Raw genomic sequence first — 16740 nt, forward strand, 5'->3', positions numbered from 1 at the left:
GAAACAATAATAAATGGGGTATGTCTCCTGTCTGGTCTCAGGTTTTCCACACCAATCTTTATCAAGGTTTCTTTATATGTTTGAAAATTGCTGTAAGAAGCTGCCATCCCCTTAATAAAATATTGCAATGAAAAAGTCATAAACCAGTAGGATTGAATGTGATGATAAAAACAGTAACAGTTTAGTAATAGCCATAAAAGAATAGTAAGTAAGTGCAGAAGTACAAGTAGTGGCTCTAAGAACTGAATTGTATTCCCTTCCAGGATGGATTCAGTCTGTGGGTGGCCTTGAGTTCTTAAAAACTCAAGGCCGCAATGTCAGGTGTGGGTTCTTTATCGGGCAGGGAATTAGTGCAGACTGACTGCTGTTTGACACTGGCTAGAAGTAAAGAAGGTGGGCATTCTGGAGGAGCAGATCAGCCCAATCTGCCGTTCCTAGTTATCTGCCAGAATTGGATTCAGGATTCACATCTGAGAGTTGTTCTCCTCCAAGAATCCTTGTTCTCCACAGGGTATGAGCAGCCCTGGCGCAAGGTGATCCTGAATTAATCCTTGGTTCTGAGTACGAGAATGAATGTATGTACCTAACATTACAAAGTCAGATGAGAAGATGGGAGGAATTGCTCTCCATTGCCAGATGAGGTATTAGTGTTGAACCTCAGCAACTCCCTGACGCAGATCACAGCACTAGCTAGTGTTTTCCTTTCTGTAAAGTCCAATGTCCAAAGAATTTGAAGTGCTTTATACAGCGATGCCTGGGTGTACCAGCTGTATGCATCCTTAGCATGTACATGTCCTATGCATGAATAAACAAGATTTTACATGAATCACAGGTGAAGCCAGTGACTAGAGTCCATGATGTTGAACGTTTGTTCCCCATGAAACCCACGTGCCCTCCTCAGCATGCAGCATCGTGAGTTTAGGTATCACAGCCTCAAAACTTTGCCTTTCAACAGGCACAATTCTTTTTAAGCTCTGCCAACCTTGGTGCAGGGGCAGCTGAGGCCTCCCTTGCTGCAGCTCAACTGTGCTGTTTCTGGTTTTAGCGTATTATTCTCTTCTTCTTTAGAAATCCTAGGTACATTGCTGCAGTGGCTACTGCTGGATAGTGTTTGGCTTACACTTCTGCTCTCCTGTGTTGCAGGTGCACTTCTGTACGCTATGACACAGACTTGCCAGCTACCAGCCTCATCATCACCTTCCACAATGAGGCGCGCTCCACCCTGCTCCGGACGGTGAAGAGGTGAGTTCAGCAAGGGCTGCTGTGCCCAAACGACGGTGCCTGGCAGGGCACTGGTGGAGGGTTAGGCATTTTCCACTGGTTAGGCAAGCAGGGTGGCTGCAGTCCCCCAAGTGCTTGTGATCTGCCCTTGAGCTGGCCCACTAGGACAGGTCAGGAGCTTGGATTGGCAGTGTGGGCATATCTTCAAAGACAGAACATATCTGCCGTTAGCCGCTATATAGCCCCCATGGGGGGAATCATTAGCAGCAGGGAAGGGGCTGCTGGGCCTGTGTCCACAGGTGGGAACAGTCTGTATGAGCTTGGTTTGGAAGAGTGAGGGGGGGCCAAAGGGCATACTGGTGGCTGCTAGATGCAACTGAGTGAAGGGGTTTGGGAGGAACTGTGTTTCATAGATGGGAAAAAGCAGCCAGACCCCTGCTACAGCACGTGTTACACGAGCTGGGGCTGGCTCAGTGAAGGCAGGGGGCACAGCTCACAAGTCTTTCAAGCAGAAGGTGATGAACTCGAAGTCTCGTGGAGACCAAGCCCTTGCGGTCTGAGCAGGTGCTCAGAGTCACTTGCTGGTAAACAGTTGCTGAACCTGATGGCCCACCAGATCCTCCCAGGGGCTTTGCGCACAGACCCTGCTGAACCTGCAGGACACTTGCTATCTTGTACCAGTGCCTCCTTATATCTGAGTATCATCAGCAGTGGCCAAATCTAACCAAGTAAATAGGTGGCATAGGGCCTGTCAGCATCCCCAAGTAGATGGGAGCATGCAATTATCTGTACCACAAAGCAATGTTCCAGCTGCTCCTTCCCTTCCCCATCACCCCTGCAGAACCCAGGGAGGCTCTTTTCCTTTTAGTTTTTACACAAAAAATGCCCTCTGCCCTCTCTGACTTATCAAGTCATTTCTCAAAGGGTCTCTGAAGCCTGCAAGCAGGTCCAGGAACAGCCTGTGGAGGCTGAAGTGGATTGTCCAGGTAGAAGGTTGAGCTGATAGTATCACTAACAGGAATGCATTATTCATCATCACCACTTCTTCCCCTGGCAGATCCTGTAGGCTTAGAGAAATGTGCTTTGTGAGTAAATAACAGGCTTTTTCAAATGGGTCTCATGGCTAGAAGGCTGGGTTTCTGTCTGCCAGGTTTGATGCTACTGTCTTTCCAGAGACCTGTATATATTGCATTAACACATTTTGCCTTTTTACCTCCATCATTTCCTTTTCATTTGAACCATAAAATGAGTTCTACAGAGCCTCTGTTCAGAATATGAGCAGATTTGTTTGGAACCACAGTGCTGCTAGGGCAACGGGAGGAGATTTCTGCCGATTACATCATAGGTCAGACAATAAATGATTAGGTGCTCAGGAACCATGGTAGTAGGATCCTTAAGAAAATCTCAAGGCAGCCAATCAAATAGCCAGGTGCCACGATAGTTAAAAAGACGAGAAGATGACATTCAGAGCAGCAGGAACGCATAGAGAGAGAAATTGATATCCAGATCCTATGGAGGTGATGTGTGCTAATGAGGAGATGAGTGTTGCCAATGCATTAACAGACCAGGCTTGCTCAAAGCAAGGTCAACTAGAGTGGGTTGCTCAGGGCTGTGCCTAATCAGTTTTTAGTATCTCCAAGGATGGAGTCTCTGCAACCTCTCTGAGCATTCTCTTCTCAAAGCTAAACAACCCCAGCTCTTTCAACCTCATCTCTTACGTCTGATGCTCCAGTCCCTTAATTATCTTAGTGGTCCTTCACTGGACCTGCTTCAGCATGTCCCTCTTTTTCTTGTCCTGGGAAGCCCAGAACTGGACATGCACTCAAGATGTCGTCTCCTGCAACCCAGAACCCCCAGCCAAACCCTTGAAAAACGGATGACCCGTCTGTTCAAATTGGTCCCTGCAATCCTGCTGCCACTGGAGGAGTGCTGTGTGAGGGACTGGCTGCACTCTGCTGTGAATGGTGGGGCGGATGGCATTTCTGCCCAGACCTCCTGGCTACAGCTGGAGTCTTCATTGCCAGATGGTTTACAGCCAGTGCATTAGATGATTGATTTACTCCTTGCTTACATCAAATGTCAGAAGTGTCCATGATTTATCCCTGTCTGACGAGCGATCCCGAAGGCTGACTTCTTCTTGGGCTCTACAGTATTTTCAGTGTCACACAACCAAGCATTGGCGAGTAGCCTTGTCTTTGAGACACAGGAGTTTTGACAACCATACACAGAGGTGAAGGCTCAGGTCATGGCTGCACTGTGAGAAGAGGCATGGGGCTGAGTCCTACTTGCAGATTGACACTGATGTTACAGAGGGAGTTGAAGATTTCATGGTGCTCTTCAAAGCCTCTTCTCTAACCCAAGAGTCCCATCCTTCAGCAAAACGCATCTGAATGTGCCAGGCTGAGATACTGCTGTGAGTATAATTGTCGCTCAATTCACATACACAGTCAGTGCACCAAATACTATGTAATTACTTTGCAGCACTTTGGGATGTCAGGTATCAAAGGGACATGACTGTTCTGTTCTGTTTGGTTTATGACCTGGCTGTGAGTCTGCAGAGGACCACAGTGATATTAAGAGGCATAAAATTGCCCTACCTGCATAGCTGGTGACTAGTCAGGCTTGCAGCCTGTCATTATTTCTATATCTATAAGAGCTTTCTTAAGCCAGGTAGAGCAGGATTATTTAGATAATTAGAATTAACCATTTGAGATGCACCTGGTGAAAGTTAAACATGATTCCACTGTTATTATGGGCCTTTTCCCAAGTTTAGTTATCATGATTACACTATGGGGATGCTGTAAGAGAAGTGGGAGTGGAAGATGACAACTGATGGAAATGAGCAGCACTAAGAGCAAAATTTTCTATGGCTGAAAACTTTTCTAGAGGCCCAGTCTTTAGAGGCGAGTAGGTTATGTGCTACCAGTTGAAGTTTTCATACCTGAGGTCTTTGCAAGCCAGATGGGTACCTGAATTTGGGAAATTCTAGGAAGAAATATATGAAAAGGCTACTGGGGTTGAATCTTAAATTAAAACTAGAGGGAGCCTAAATGCGCTCCCCTGAGCCAGGTACCATCTTACTGTGTTATTCTGGCAGCTCTGCAAGGTAACTCAGCTGAGTGGCAATGCTGGTACCAAAAGGTCTTGGGAAGTGACCCAGGGATGAGAATCCTGCTTTATCGTTTATCTCAGGGTGATCTAAACATAGCAGCTGCAGGGGCCAGATCCTGATCTGCAGACCCTTCTTGCTAACCACGCCTGCACGTGTGCGCACATGGACTCGCACAAGCACCTCTGGCAGCTCAGCAGGTGCCAAGCTCTCCCTGCTGCCCCTGGGATCTCCGCTGCTGAGTGGAAGCAAGAGGAGTGATGAGCTGTTGTTGCTACTTGAGGATGGGAGAAATGTTTGTGTGTGAGGGAGAGGGGGAAATAGAGGAGTGACTGTGGGGAGGAATAACTTCCTCCCTCCAGCACCCTGTCGCTTGTCCCTCCTGGTCCCCAGAGGCAGCATGGGCTGCATGCCTGCCTGCTGCTGTGGGCTCCAGCCATTTTCCTCCTCTGCCCTAGGTAAAGGCACCAGGCAGCTGGACCTGCTGCCCAGCCTGCAAGCTGCCGGAGGGACCAGGCCAGTGCACCAATAGGCCATGCTGCCCCAAGTCCTACTGGTACCGTGCAGGGAGTCCTTCAGACAAATTTTGTTTGTTTGTTTGTTTTCAGTGTAGAGGGAGACAACTGGTTAAAAATATCCAGCAAGAGACTAAGAAGGGGAGTAGGGAAAAAAAAAGGGAAATGGGCTATCCACCAGAACCTATGAACATGCCAGTTCAAATGGCTCGTTGCTGGCATTCTCAGTCCTGCAGGAGATGTGTGTCAGTCAAGAGGTGCTTACCTGTGTGATATCTCTTCCTCGGCAGGACATAGCTGTCACTCTCAAACCGGTTACTTGCTTGGCATCCTGTTCTCCTTCAAAAATAACTGTCACTCAAAAGGCATTTTGCATGATTGATGGCTGTGCCTGATTAGTCACTAAGTGATACCATCAATTCTGCTGCGGTGACCATTCTTGCAGAAAGGAAAATCAACTGTTTTGTTGTCTGTACTTTCTCTTTATTTCTGATTTCAGTCAGTATTGCAGGTACTGTTTGGTTTCGGTGCAAATGTAAAGGTGAATAGTCAGGCTTTAAGTCAATGGACTTGAACAGCTGTCTGGTTCGGTCTATGCAGAGACTTTGTATAAATTCTGATCAAAAGGATGCTGTTGTAATGCTAGAGCATTTGGTATAGCAACTCATTATAATGACAATTTAAATAATGGCAAAAGAGGAGATTATTTTAGAGCAAAGGAAAAAAAAGAGATGCTCCTCTGCTAACATCTGGAATAAACAAGATTATCTGTGAGCTGATGAGGGATGGACAGATCAGCAGAGAGAAACTCATTGGCAGTGCTGATGTGGTGTCATGCAACAGAGTGACAGAGTAAGGACACTGATACTGAAAGAAGGAAGCTGTGAGAAAAGACAAAGGATGTAAGGAATCTGTGAGATGAGGGGAGAACAGTCTGTGTTTCTGCTGTAAAAGGCAATTGTCATTTGGATTTTGGAATTCTAATAATACATTTTGTGCCTAAAAGTAATCGATTGTCATGCCAGTCTCTGCACCTCATTGGAGGGAAATACTAGGATTACTGGGTTCCTTGTTAAGAAGACAGACAAGACAAAGTGCAAAAAAGATTAAGTACCTTTCCCAAGGATCCACAGCAAATTATTGCAGAGCTGAGAGCAGAACTGGGCGTTGAACAATGAGCTGTGAACTCCTCAAGGAGTGTTTTCTCTCTGCAGGGGAATCAGTGGACAGGTGAAGAGGGAATAAAGTGTTTGCTTTTTTTTCCCCAGTTATGTTGAGTTGGAAGACCTGAAACTTGTGGAGAAAATGTGAGCATTGCTAATAATCAGGCTAGTGGGAGAAGGTGTAGAATACCATTTTACAGCCATTATGCTGCAGGATGCAGCCTGTCTGGATCGGTTGTTTTGCATTGAGTTTGCACAGACAAGAATTTCAGCGCAGGGCAACCTTGTCTGTAAAATACGCAGATGATGGGAGAAGCTGCATTTATAAATGCAAAGAGGAACATCCCCCATGTCCCACCCCACCATGCCAGAGGATCCAGAGAAGCATGAGCCAAGAGAAGCAAATGAGATTGAGCTTTGAAAAATGCAACCTCAGTCATCTAGGGACATATAATCTCAAAATACAAATCCTCTTAGAGACGTATGAAGCAGCATAAATCTGAAATAGAGTCAGATGTGATACTGAGGAGCAGAGCAGTCAGGATTTTGCTGTGTGAGACAGCAGAAAACTCTCCCAAACTGAGGAGACTTTGGCTCTGTATGGAAAGCCATCAGTGATGCTACTTAGCAAGATGGTAATTTATTTCTCTACAGCTCCATTACTGAGAGTATGAGATTACTCTTGTTATCCGTTTCCTGTATAAAACAAAAAAGCCAAAAAAACAAAGAAAAAAGCCACCAATCTTTCTGCAGAATTGCTCAAAATCAGAAGAGTGGGTGCCACTGAAATGAGACGAGTTGCTAGAATCAGGAGGACAGTGTTTACCTCTGTTTTTAATATTAAAGTTTGCATAGCTGTCCTCATCACTGGGGTGACTAAATGCGACTGAGCAATCTTGTTGAAGGCAATGAGGACCTGCCTGTGCAAAGAGGCATTGGAAAAGGAGGCTCAAAGGGGGAATATGCTGTGTGGTTGTAGTAGAGCCAGGGGAGGGACTTGAAGAAGGTCATGGAAAATTAGTTCAAGCGTCTTAAACAAATGAGAGGGACAAAGAAGTCAGAATCAGACTGCTCTGACTCCAGGGTACCAGCGTGCATCAACCTGTGAGGAGGGCAGAAGCTTTTATCCCCCCTCCTTGTGTGTGAAAGCCCCTGCGTCCTGCAGATGCAAACCCAAATACCGAGGATATTGTGGGGTATGGTGCGACCAGCCCAAGGAAAGGGGGGTGCTCTCAGCAAGTGTGGGAGCTGGTTTGAAAGAAAGACAAATAACAAGCAAAAGAGGGGAAAAAAACCCCAAATCCAGAATATTGTCAAAAAAAATTGCCTTCCTCCCAAAGAAGGGAATTGGTGAGAAAGCCCCAGCATGCCTCATCTGTGGCACTGAGACAGAGCTCCTTGCTGGGGAAAGTGGCAGCTCTCTTTCAGCTCCCTGGCAGTGATGAGCTTTGCCCAAAGCCTGGCAGATGGGAACAGCCTCCTGGCTGCCTCGGGGCAGGTGGTGCTCTCCTCTTTGCCTCTCTGTTTAGAGGCAGAGCATGCCGCGGCATCCTTTGCTAGCTGCCCCCAGGCAAGTCCCGCAGTCAGCTTCCTGGCTGTGGGTCCTTGTAAGGTCCGGCTGAGATCCCATCTCTCTGGGATATTACCACTTGCAGTTTGGCTCTTGCCAATGAACCCTGGTACAAGGGCAAGGTCACCTCTTCCACATTACTGGAGTTTGGTATTCCTGCTGTAATGCATAGCATAGCAGATTCGTATCAGTCCTACCATTGTCGTTATTATGGCAGCTCACAAAGATTGTCTTTTTCCTCCCTGGGTCCCTGCAGCGTCCTGAACCGCACCCCTCCCAGCCTCATCCAGGAGATCATTTTGGTAGATGACTTCAGCTCAGATCGTAAGTATGGATCTATTTCCCTTGCACTTGTTTCTTCCCTTCTGTTTTCCTTCTTTTTGTTTGCTCTGTTCAGTCCCCCTCCTCACAGAGATTCCCTCTTGTCTGTATGCAAGAGGAAAAGAAAAGGGAGGAAGTTTTTCTGTGTTTAGTTTATGTCCATGCATGGCAGAGGCCAGAGCTTCTTCCTCTTTTTTTCTTTCCATTGGGTCTTCCCTTTCTGTCAGCTTGGCAGTTTTGGCCAGGTTGCCAGAGATCTCTGTCTAGTTTCATTATGCACCATTTCAGAGCTGCTTAGCACAGATATGTATATAGCAATGGTGTACGTGAGCAGAGTGGGTAATTACAAACCAGGAGAGAGCAAGAGGATGCAATGGAGCCTACAGAAAATTGCTGCCTGGGGTCCTGGAGGCAGACTGGGGCGAGACAGTCTGCCTGCCTCCATGTGTCTGGGATCCCAGCTGTCTCTGTAGGAGGCCGTGGGTTATTGCTTTGGGCAGCGCCCCTTCTCCTGCAGCTTGGCAAAGGGATGGAGTGTCTTCTGGATGAGTCCCACCAGACCTGCAGACTGGAGGCTATGGACTCTTTCCATCTGTACAGTTGCTCTGGCTCCTGGCTGTGGTGAGGTGGTGGGGACAAGAGACTTCTTGCTTCTCCCGTGATGTACACTAGATTCAAGGACAATCTAGTTGTGTGCCACTTATAATAATTGATAATTACTCCTTCAGAACACTTTACAAATAGCTGAGAATGCCCATGGTGGCTTGCTGAGGTAAGGAAGCATTGCTCTTTTGATTTTGCAGCTAAATACTTATGTAGCTTTGGCCAAAAAAAAATTTTATAGGTGGATGCTGAGATTAGGGATTTAACTTTTTGAGGGCCTGATTTGGATAAGGACTGAGTTGTGCCCAGCTGTTGGAGTTGGGTGTTTCTGAGCACCTCCAACAAACAGTCCTAAATGTCCCATATTCGGCATCTAGAAATTAAATTCTCAATGGCCAAAGTGTACCAAATCAACACTGATGGATCTCTGGGACCTGTACTGCACAGGCCTCAGCCAGAAACTCCCATTTAGGCATTTAGGCTCCTAGATAAATGGAAAGATTTTTAAAAAGCCACATCCTGTGATAGCTCTCATTTTTCTCACTGGCAGCTGGATATTTGTGGATACAGCTACTCCCTTGAGGCACCTGTATTGAGGCACTTTAGCACATGTTTGAGGTCTGACGCTTTGCTTTAATATCTGCCTCGATTTCTCCAAAGATACTGTCCTGGTTCCGGGTGGGACAGAGTTAACTTTCTTCCCAATAACTGGGTGGGAGGGTGCTGTGTTTTGGGTTTTGTATGAGAAGAGCGTTGATGGCCCATTGATGCTTTGGTTGTTGCTGGGTGGTGCTTGCACTGGGGACTTTTCGGCCTCCCATGCTCTGCCAAGTGCAGGGGAAGCTGGGGGCGGGGGGGAGCATAGCCAGGGTGGGTGACCCAGCTGGCCAATGGCGTATTCTATACCATGTGACGTCATGCTCAGTAAAAAAACTAGAGCGGGGGGGCTTTCCCGCGTTCACGACACGCAGTCGGTGAGTGGTGACCAGTTGCATTGTGCATCGCCCGCTTTGTATATTCTGTTATTGTTGTTGTTCTCATTGTTATTACTACTGTTCTACTTCGTTTTATTTCCATTATTTGACTGTTTTTATCTCAACCCACGAGTTTTCCTACTTGTGCCCTCCCGATTCTCTCCCCCATCCCACCGGAGGGGGCGGTGAGCGAGCGGCTGCGTGAGGTTTAGTTGCTGGCTGGGGTTAAACCACGACAGATACAGAGAGTTTGTAAGCTCTGGCAAGTAGTTACAGTCAGAGTGATGTGCTCCACCCCTGGAGAGTGAATGATTTGATAAGGATTCTCATACTTACCTGAAATTGTGGCTTGGCCAAGGTGAGCTTTGCTTTCTCTTGTAGCAGATGTCCAGCAAAATCTTGGTACTCTGTAATTCAGAGCACCCGCCACTTCCCTGGGATGATGCAGCAGCTGCCGAAGTGCCCCCACAAGAGCAGTATTTCAGGTTGCATGTATCCTTGAGAATTGGAAGTGCTCCTGCAGGAGCATGCCAAGAGACGCACTTTGGCTAATGGCCTCTGTGTTCTCCCCAGAGCGCTCAGTCTGTGGGAGGATGACGGCGGGAAAGTGGAGGTGTGGGACATGAAAAGGAACAAGCACTAAACATGGAAATTGGGGTGAACTTGATGGAGCAAGGGAAAAGAGCAAGTTAGAAATTGTTATTCCTGTGACCTCTGCTAGGGCAGGAATAGAGAGAGGATAAGAGAGAACTAAAGACCCAGTGCTCATTGGTACAGCTGGGCTGGAGCCGGTACCTGTTCCTCTGTCACCTTCGTTGGGCAATGTAAATGAGGGGTGGCACGAGCTTCTGGCAAGCTGCCAGCAAAGCCCTCGGTTGGGGATCCATGTGTTAATGTAATGGTGTCTCCAAGGAAGCGGGTCACGTCTCTGTGGCCTTTATTAAATAAAGTCAAGCAGAAACTGCCCCAAGAACAAATGTCGGGAAATGCCCAGACGAGCAGCTGAAGGCAAAGGGAGCAGATGAGATGACTTTATATTACGGGACTCTCTTTGACTTGGCACTTCCGTGATTTGCAGCCCTCGCTCCCTGCGGTCCCTCTGTTTCATCAGTGCTCGGTGCCATGTTACCAGCGCATGCCCCGTTGTTGAAACGCTGAACGCGGGAGGGCGAAGGCTGCTCAGAGTATCAGGAAACATAGGCTCAGCTGTCCGAGGAGGACAACAAGCAAGCAGTGCTCTTCTGTGTACTCTTTAGACAACAGGATTAAGGCCATCAGGCTGATTAATGTGATGTTAAGTGAAAGCAGAATTTCCCCTCCCACGGAGAAGCAGAACAGTTAATTGGAGCTCCCTGTTGAAGCCAAATAATTCATGCATGTGTGCCAAATGTTTTTCTTTTGCCTTCCCTAAGCTGAGGACTGCCAGCTCCTTACCAAGATCCCAAAGGTCAAGTGTCTACGAAACACCCGGCGGGAAGGTGAGTGTGGAAAGCTTTGTAGGTACAAAGATTGTACAGATTTTCCCGCATGGCCCTGTTGGTTACCAGCTGCTTACATGTTGTTTCTTATGGTTACAGTTTGTTTTTTTCAGTATAAAAGTTTGGTGTCCTAGTTTGGAGGCTCTGTGGAGGGAGAACATGGCTTATCAACTCTCAGGCTTCAGGGCTCTCATTTCATACTTTAAATAATGAGAAGTGGTGTCCAGAGGCCCTGACTAGAACAAGGACCGCAGTTTAAGATCTTTATGAATATAGATGCAGATGTAAGTCTTATCCTTTTAAACTCGGAGTGCAAGATAACAAGCCATCTAGGAGATGTGGGAAAGAGAAAAACAATCATATATCTATCATAAGTAGATACAATTAAGGAAAGTTATTTCTCGTATATCTCCTATGTGCATAAATGGTAATGCAGACTTTCCCAGCTGCTCTTCAGTTTGACTCACATGTGCTGGCTTATTTCTAAACCAGTGCACAGCAGGCCTGGAGCGAGGATCTGGAAGGGGAGACGGGAGTCACTGCTCAGTTCACAAAGGGCATCCCAGGTAATGGGATGGTGTGTAAGAAAGTATGGAGACATTTGAGAGCCAGGTTGACATCTCTGACCACCGGGCAGAGTAAAGGACAAGTGGGAATAAAGCAGATAAACAGTAAGAAAGGCAACAGGCAGAGAGTAGAGCTTGGTCCCGTGGAAGTGGTGAGAGAGGCAGCGGGGTGCTCTCATGGGAGAGACACTGAGCAGGCAGCAGCAAGGTACCTGTGGGGAGGGCTGGAGGTGAAGGGGGACATCATCAAGGCAGGAACCAGGTGAAGGCTCAGTAGTGTGGACAGAAGTGACAGTTGAGGTCATTCTTTGTCTGCTGGGAGGGCTCAGCGGTCAGTGTGTCCCCCCGGGGATGCCCTGCTAAAGCTGCTCTCTGCTCCTGATGAAGGTGTGATACAGGAGAACCACCTGCTCTTCTCCTGTAATGGCCACACAAAGTATTTTATTCTCTGAAGGAGGCTCAGCTGTTTCCCTTCCTAACCTTCCTGCTCCTCTGCTGTTCTTTCCTCGTTGTAGGGCTGATTCGCTCTCGGGTGCGAGGAGCTGAAGTGGCTACCGCTGACATCCTCACCTTCTTGGACAGTCACTGTGAAGTCAACAGCGAGTGGCTGCAGCCAATGCTTCAGAGAGTGAAAGAGGTGAGCACCATTTCCCCCTCTGGAATGGATGGGGCTGACCTGTCTTGTGCTGGTGGATCCTCTGCCCTCACATACCATCAGCAGTGCCAGCATTCCCAGGTCTCCTCAGGCAGGCTGTCGCAGAGGAAGGTACAGCCTGAGCTAGATGCGCACCACCTATATGCAGGCGGCTTCCTAGCACAGAGGAGCTGCCTGTGAGTGCAGGGATGTCCCTTTGCTGGTTCACTTGGGAAAGGATTGACATGAGGCTGGAAGAGTGAAAATGAGACAGGAATATTAGCAGCTCTCACCCTGACTGCACTGTAGGACTGGAGGGGTAGACGTATGGCTCCACTGTAAGAGCAAACGGAGGAGAGGTGATGGGACAAGTCACAGCCATGCTTGCAAGCGGCAGGGATTGATCCTCTCCTCTGAAAGAAAGATTCCATGTGGTAATGGGCCCCAGGAGAAGGGGTGGAGGCTCTAATGCTACCTTGTATTCCTGTCTGCTTGGCTTAATATGAAGGAGCAAAAGAAGGTGAAACTTCAGGATTGATGACTTAAAAGCTTCTGCTTTTTATTTCTGCTCAATAAATCCTCCATCTTGGAAGCCCATAAATGTTTACTTTACTACTGCTTTTTAAGTCAAGCTGCTGCAGCAGCAGCGTAGGGGTCCCTAAGCAGAAGGGACCTCACTAGTTTCTTCAGGGAAGGATCTAAGTTGCAAAAGCTTGGTTGCTGACTCCAGTATTATTTAGTGAGCAGATTTCAAGTCTGAGCCTATTTCTGACCTATTTCCTACATTTCTGATGTGCATCCTAGTTCAGATTTCAGTCTTGCCCTACCCAGTCCTAGCACTGGCTGGTTGGAGCAGTGGCTGGAGCACCAGGCTGCCGAGTGGGTGCTGGGGGAGCTCAGGCTGGGCAGACATACTCTCGCTGTGCAGCCATCGCAGCACGGAGGAGAATAAACATGAATGATAGCTCTCACCTGGGATGTGCCATCCTGGCCAAGCGCACTACAGCAGGAGGAACTATTGTAAGGCACAAAATGAAGGTTTGATAGGAAAGGCATGGAGGCTGGCAGCTGTGCGATAACAAGACAGTGTTTCTGGCATTGCCTGCTCTCTGTTTCATCATATATTTCAGCTATCACAAGACTGTCTTTAATGCCCTGTCTCATGATGTTGAAATATTTTTATAATCTCAACTTCTATTTAATAAAAGAACTGCAAAGGAAAAGTGTAAATACCCCTTAATGCCAATAAAGTACCCCCAAATTCTTAATACTATAATATTATGGGTTTTTTCAGTTTGCACTATGATTCTTAAGTGTGGGGTCTTGATTCATAGTACTTGTTAGGAAGGTGCTTTATTAGTGGGTTGATCATTTCTAGGCTAATGATAATGAGTTAATTCAAGGATGGCTGAGCAGAAGGTATGCTGTCAGTAGATATCAAAAACAAGCACAAAACCTTTGTGACAATGATTCATGCCCTGTGACTTGGGCAGGAAATAAAGACCTGTTTCTTAGCAGCACTCCTGGGTGTTGGGGTCCTAGGCTCCATTCCCCACATCCATGGCATGCAGCTGGCTAACACCCACCATCTCCATGTTTGGATGTAGTGGCCATGGATCCCTTGCTCAGCTACCAAAACTGTACTGGAGAAGCCAGACGAAGATTTACATGTGCAGCTTTGTGTTTTCTGATCTCTGGCAGCTTTGCCAGACATTCAAGAAAAGCCTGACTTTTTTTTTTTTCCCTTTTCTTTCTCTCCCTCAGGATTATACCCGAGTGGTGAGTCCAATCATTGATGTTATCAGCCTGGATAATTTTGCCTACCTGGCAGCATCAGCAGACCTGAGGGGAGGTGGGTATAATGAATGGCTTGTGTAAGTTAGGCCTGAGGGATGGTGCATGAAAAATAATTGATGTTCTCTTCAGCTTTCTAAGAAAACAGAGTGATGATCTTTCCTGATGGGTTCTCTGTGCTCTTTTTCCTGCAACTTGCAAAGTCAGATCTTTTGCAGAGTTAAAACAAAACCCAACTAGTGTTTTCCTCTTGAGCTTGCATCACTGTCACAACATTTTGCAATTTCAGGGCTTAGTTAACTGATTAAACGTACCACCATGCCCTCCCTACACTGCATGTACACTGGAGTCTGACAGGCACTTCCAGTTGCTGCTCCTATCTGCCAGGCTATCTCATGGCATCTTCTGAAAAGCATTTTCACCTCTCTCCTGGCAGCTGAACCCCCTTGCAGCTGTTCCTGTGGTCACCCACAGTGCCTGGTGCTCTTCACCCTCTTCTGTGGCTGGGGTTCATGGCCACGCTGCTTGCCTGCCAAAGGCTACTTGTTTTGTGGCTACTCTTAACAATGGTGTAATGCTAGTGACTGTGCTGTGCTCAACTATCCACCACAGGCCAACTATAAATAAATGGTAGTCTTGAAAGAGGTGGTGGTTACAATGATCTGCAGGCCTTTGTTCCCAGAATACATCACATCCCACAAAGTCCTTTGATTAAAGCCTCATAACTTTGGCAGACTGGCAAGTGTAAGACAGACTGGCCAAAATGCAATTACATCTCACACTGACAACACTGTCCTGAAGATATGGAGCGGAATTGAGCAGAGATCTGTAATGCTAAGGGATGAGGATGCCAAGACAGCAGCTGGTAACTTCTTAGCTACATTAGGATAGACTTTTGCCATTTTGGGTAGACCATGAGGGAGGTCAGGGAAGGAAAGTAAGGATAGCCTGTGATGTAAGGGTGGAGACTATCACTGAAGCTAGTAGAAAAACAACAACAAAACCTATTTGACGTGGTTTTTTCCTTCTCAGGGTTTGACTGGAGCCTTCACTTTAAGTGGGAGCAGATTCCTATAGAGCAGAAGATGTCCAGAACAGACCCAACTCAGTCTATAAGGTAGCTGTCTCTGATGGACTGTGTACAGTCCTCCAAATGCCTTTCCTAAGCCTTCACCTGTATGGCAAGGAGCGGACAGGGACTGCCTTGCTGAGGACGAAATGCCACAGTGTTCACTTGATGATGACAAACTCTTCATGTTATTTTCTGAATGCATTGAGGTCTATACCCTAATTCTGGGAGTATTACTCCCTGAATATTGTAAGAATAGCAATTATATACTATCATAGGCTTGTAGGCATGCTGCCTCTACAAGCCACCTCTTCTTCTATATGTTTTTGTGGTCTCACTCAACACGAATGCCTCAGAAATCCCTTTGGGGGTTTTTAATTTTCTCCATCTTCCAGGTGAACAATTAAGGAATGAAGCAGCTAAACAGTCACCCAGGAAGTGTGAAGCAGACCTGGGAACTGAATCTTGCCTACTAATTTGGGCACAGAATTATCCTCCCCTCCTAAATATGTGTGTCCATGGACAAAACAGACTCTTTTGGCTGGAACAATTATTGCCAACCTTGCTGCTGTGTACATGGCTCTGAGGAATGTAGAATGTGACAAATCCTGATACAAAAAGTCATAGTGCTTGTCTATATAGGCAGACAGCTCCCTGTTTGTATATTAAAGTATCATTCAATTCCTCTGTGTAATTTGTGAGCCTCTGTTTTGTACTCCAGAATCAACCAGCTTGCTAACAGCAGAGCAGTACATTCAGCAAAGTCTCTCATGCCCTGTCTACTTGGTGAACACAGTCATCAGACAGTGCCCCTGTCATTCCTTCACACTGTGCGTATTTGTATAAATGCAAAAGACACAGAATTACTCATGTAATGAGTGCTTCCAGGACCATCTAACGAAGGCAGGGGGGTGATCTAGTGAGGGGGATCTCAGAAGCCTGCTGCAGATTCACATCCCAACTCTACTATTTTTCTCTTTTAAATGAGATACAATTTGTCAGGCCTGGACAAATAGTCCCGCCTTTAAAATGATGATGGTGGTGCTACATATACATGTGATTATTTTGTGTGGGCTTGTGTTTCCTTTTCCAGAACCCCTGTTATAGCAGGAGGCATCTTTGTGATCGACAAGTCCTGGTTTAACCACCTGGGAAAATATGATACTCAAATGGACATCTGGGGAGGAGAAAATTTTGGTAAGTTTAGGGTGTTTCAGGGGAATGAGACACTAACGCAGAACCACTTCCCAATCTTCATCGCCTACCAGAACTCTCCTTTTGAGAGATCTGATCTGCATGTCGATGTAAGGCTAGGGACATGGTCAGGTAATCCCCATGTCAGTCAGAATTGTATTGCTGTCAGCTTTGTGCAAAGTAAATGGAGGCTTTTTGCAATCAGGGCTATCACTCCCTTACAGGCATATGCACTATTATACAGGTGTTTCCACACTGCAAGAAGAAAGAGGAACCTCCTGATATTTAAATTGTTGCTTGTTTTTTTGGAGAGTATTCCTCCAGTCCTTCACATGACAGTCTGTGTTGCCCCAGCTCTGAAGTGGACAGTCACTCCTACGCTCTCCTCTTATACCTGTTCCTCCTTCCCCGATAAGTCTGAGTTGCTCTCCCAGCTTGGTAGGTCAGAAGGATGTTTTTCCTAATAAAACAAGCCTCTTTGTAAGTGGAATTTGGGTACAGATAGATTCAGAATGCAAACATTTAGAAG

General features: G+C 46.8%; 1 protein-coding gene across 1 annotated transcript in view; it reads left to right on the forward strand.

The window, feature by feature from the left end:
* GALNT16 (polypeptide N-acetylgalactosaminyltransferase 16) overlaps positions 1-16740 on the forward strand; it is a 75543-nt gene that overhangs the window by 40355 nt on the left and 18448 nt on the right. Inside the window, exons 3-9 of the mRNA XM_075151932.1 lie at positions 1144-1242; positions 7835-7902; positions 10889-10954; positions 12036-12157; positions 13919-14006; positions 14981-15065; positions 16111-16214. Coding sequence (XP_075008033.1) covers positions 1144-1242; positions 7835-7902; positions 10889-10954; positions 12036-12157; positions 13919-14006; positions 14981-15065; positions 16111-16214 — 632 coding nt within the window. The remainder of the gene's footprint in view (positions 1-1143; positions 1243-7834; positions 7903-10888; positions 10955-12035; positions 12158-13918; positions 14007-14980; positions 15066-16110; positions 16215-16740) is intronic.

Source organism: Calonectris borealis, chromosome 5 (genome assembly GCF_964195595.1).
Source record: "Calonectris borealis chromosome 5, bCalBor7.hap1.2, whole genome shotgun sequence".
In the NCBI taxonomy this organism is placed as follows: Eukaryota; Metazoa; Chordata; class Aves; order Procellariiformes; family Procellariidae; genus Calonectris; species Calonectris borealis.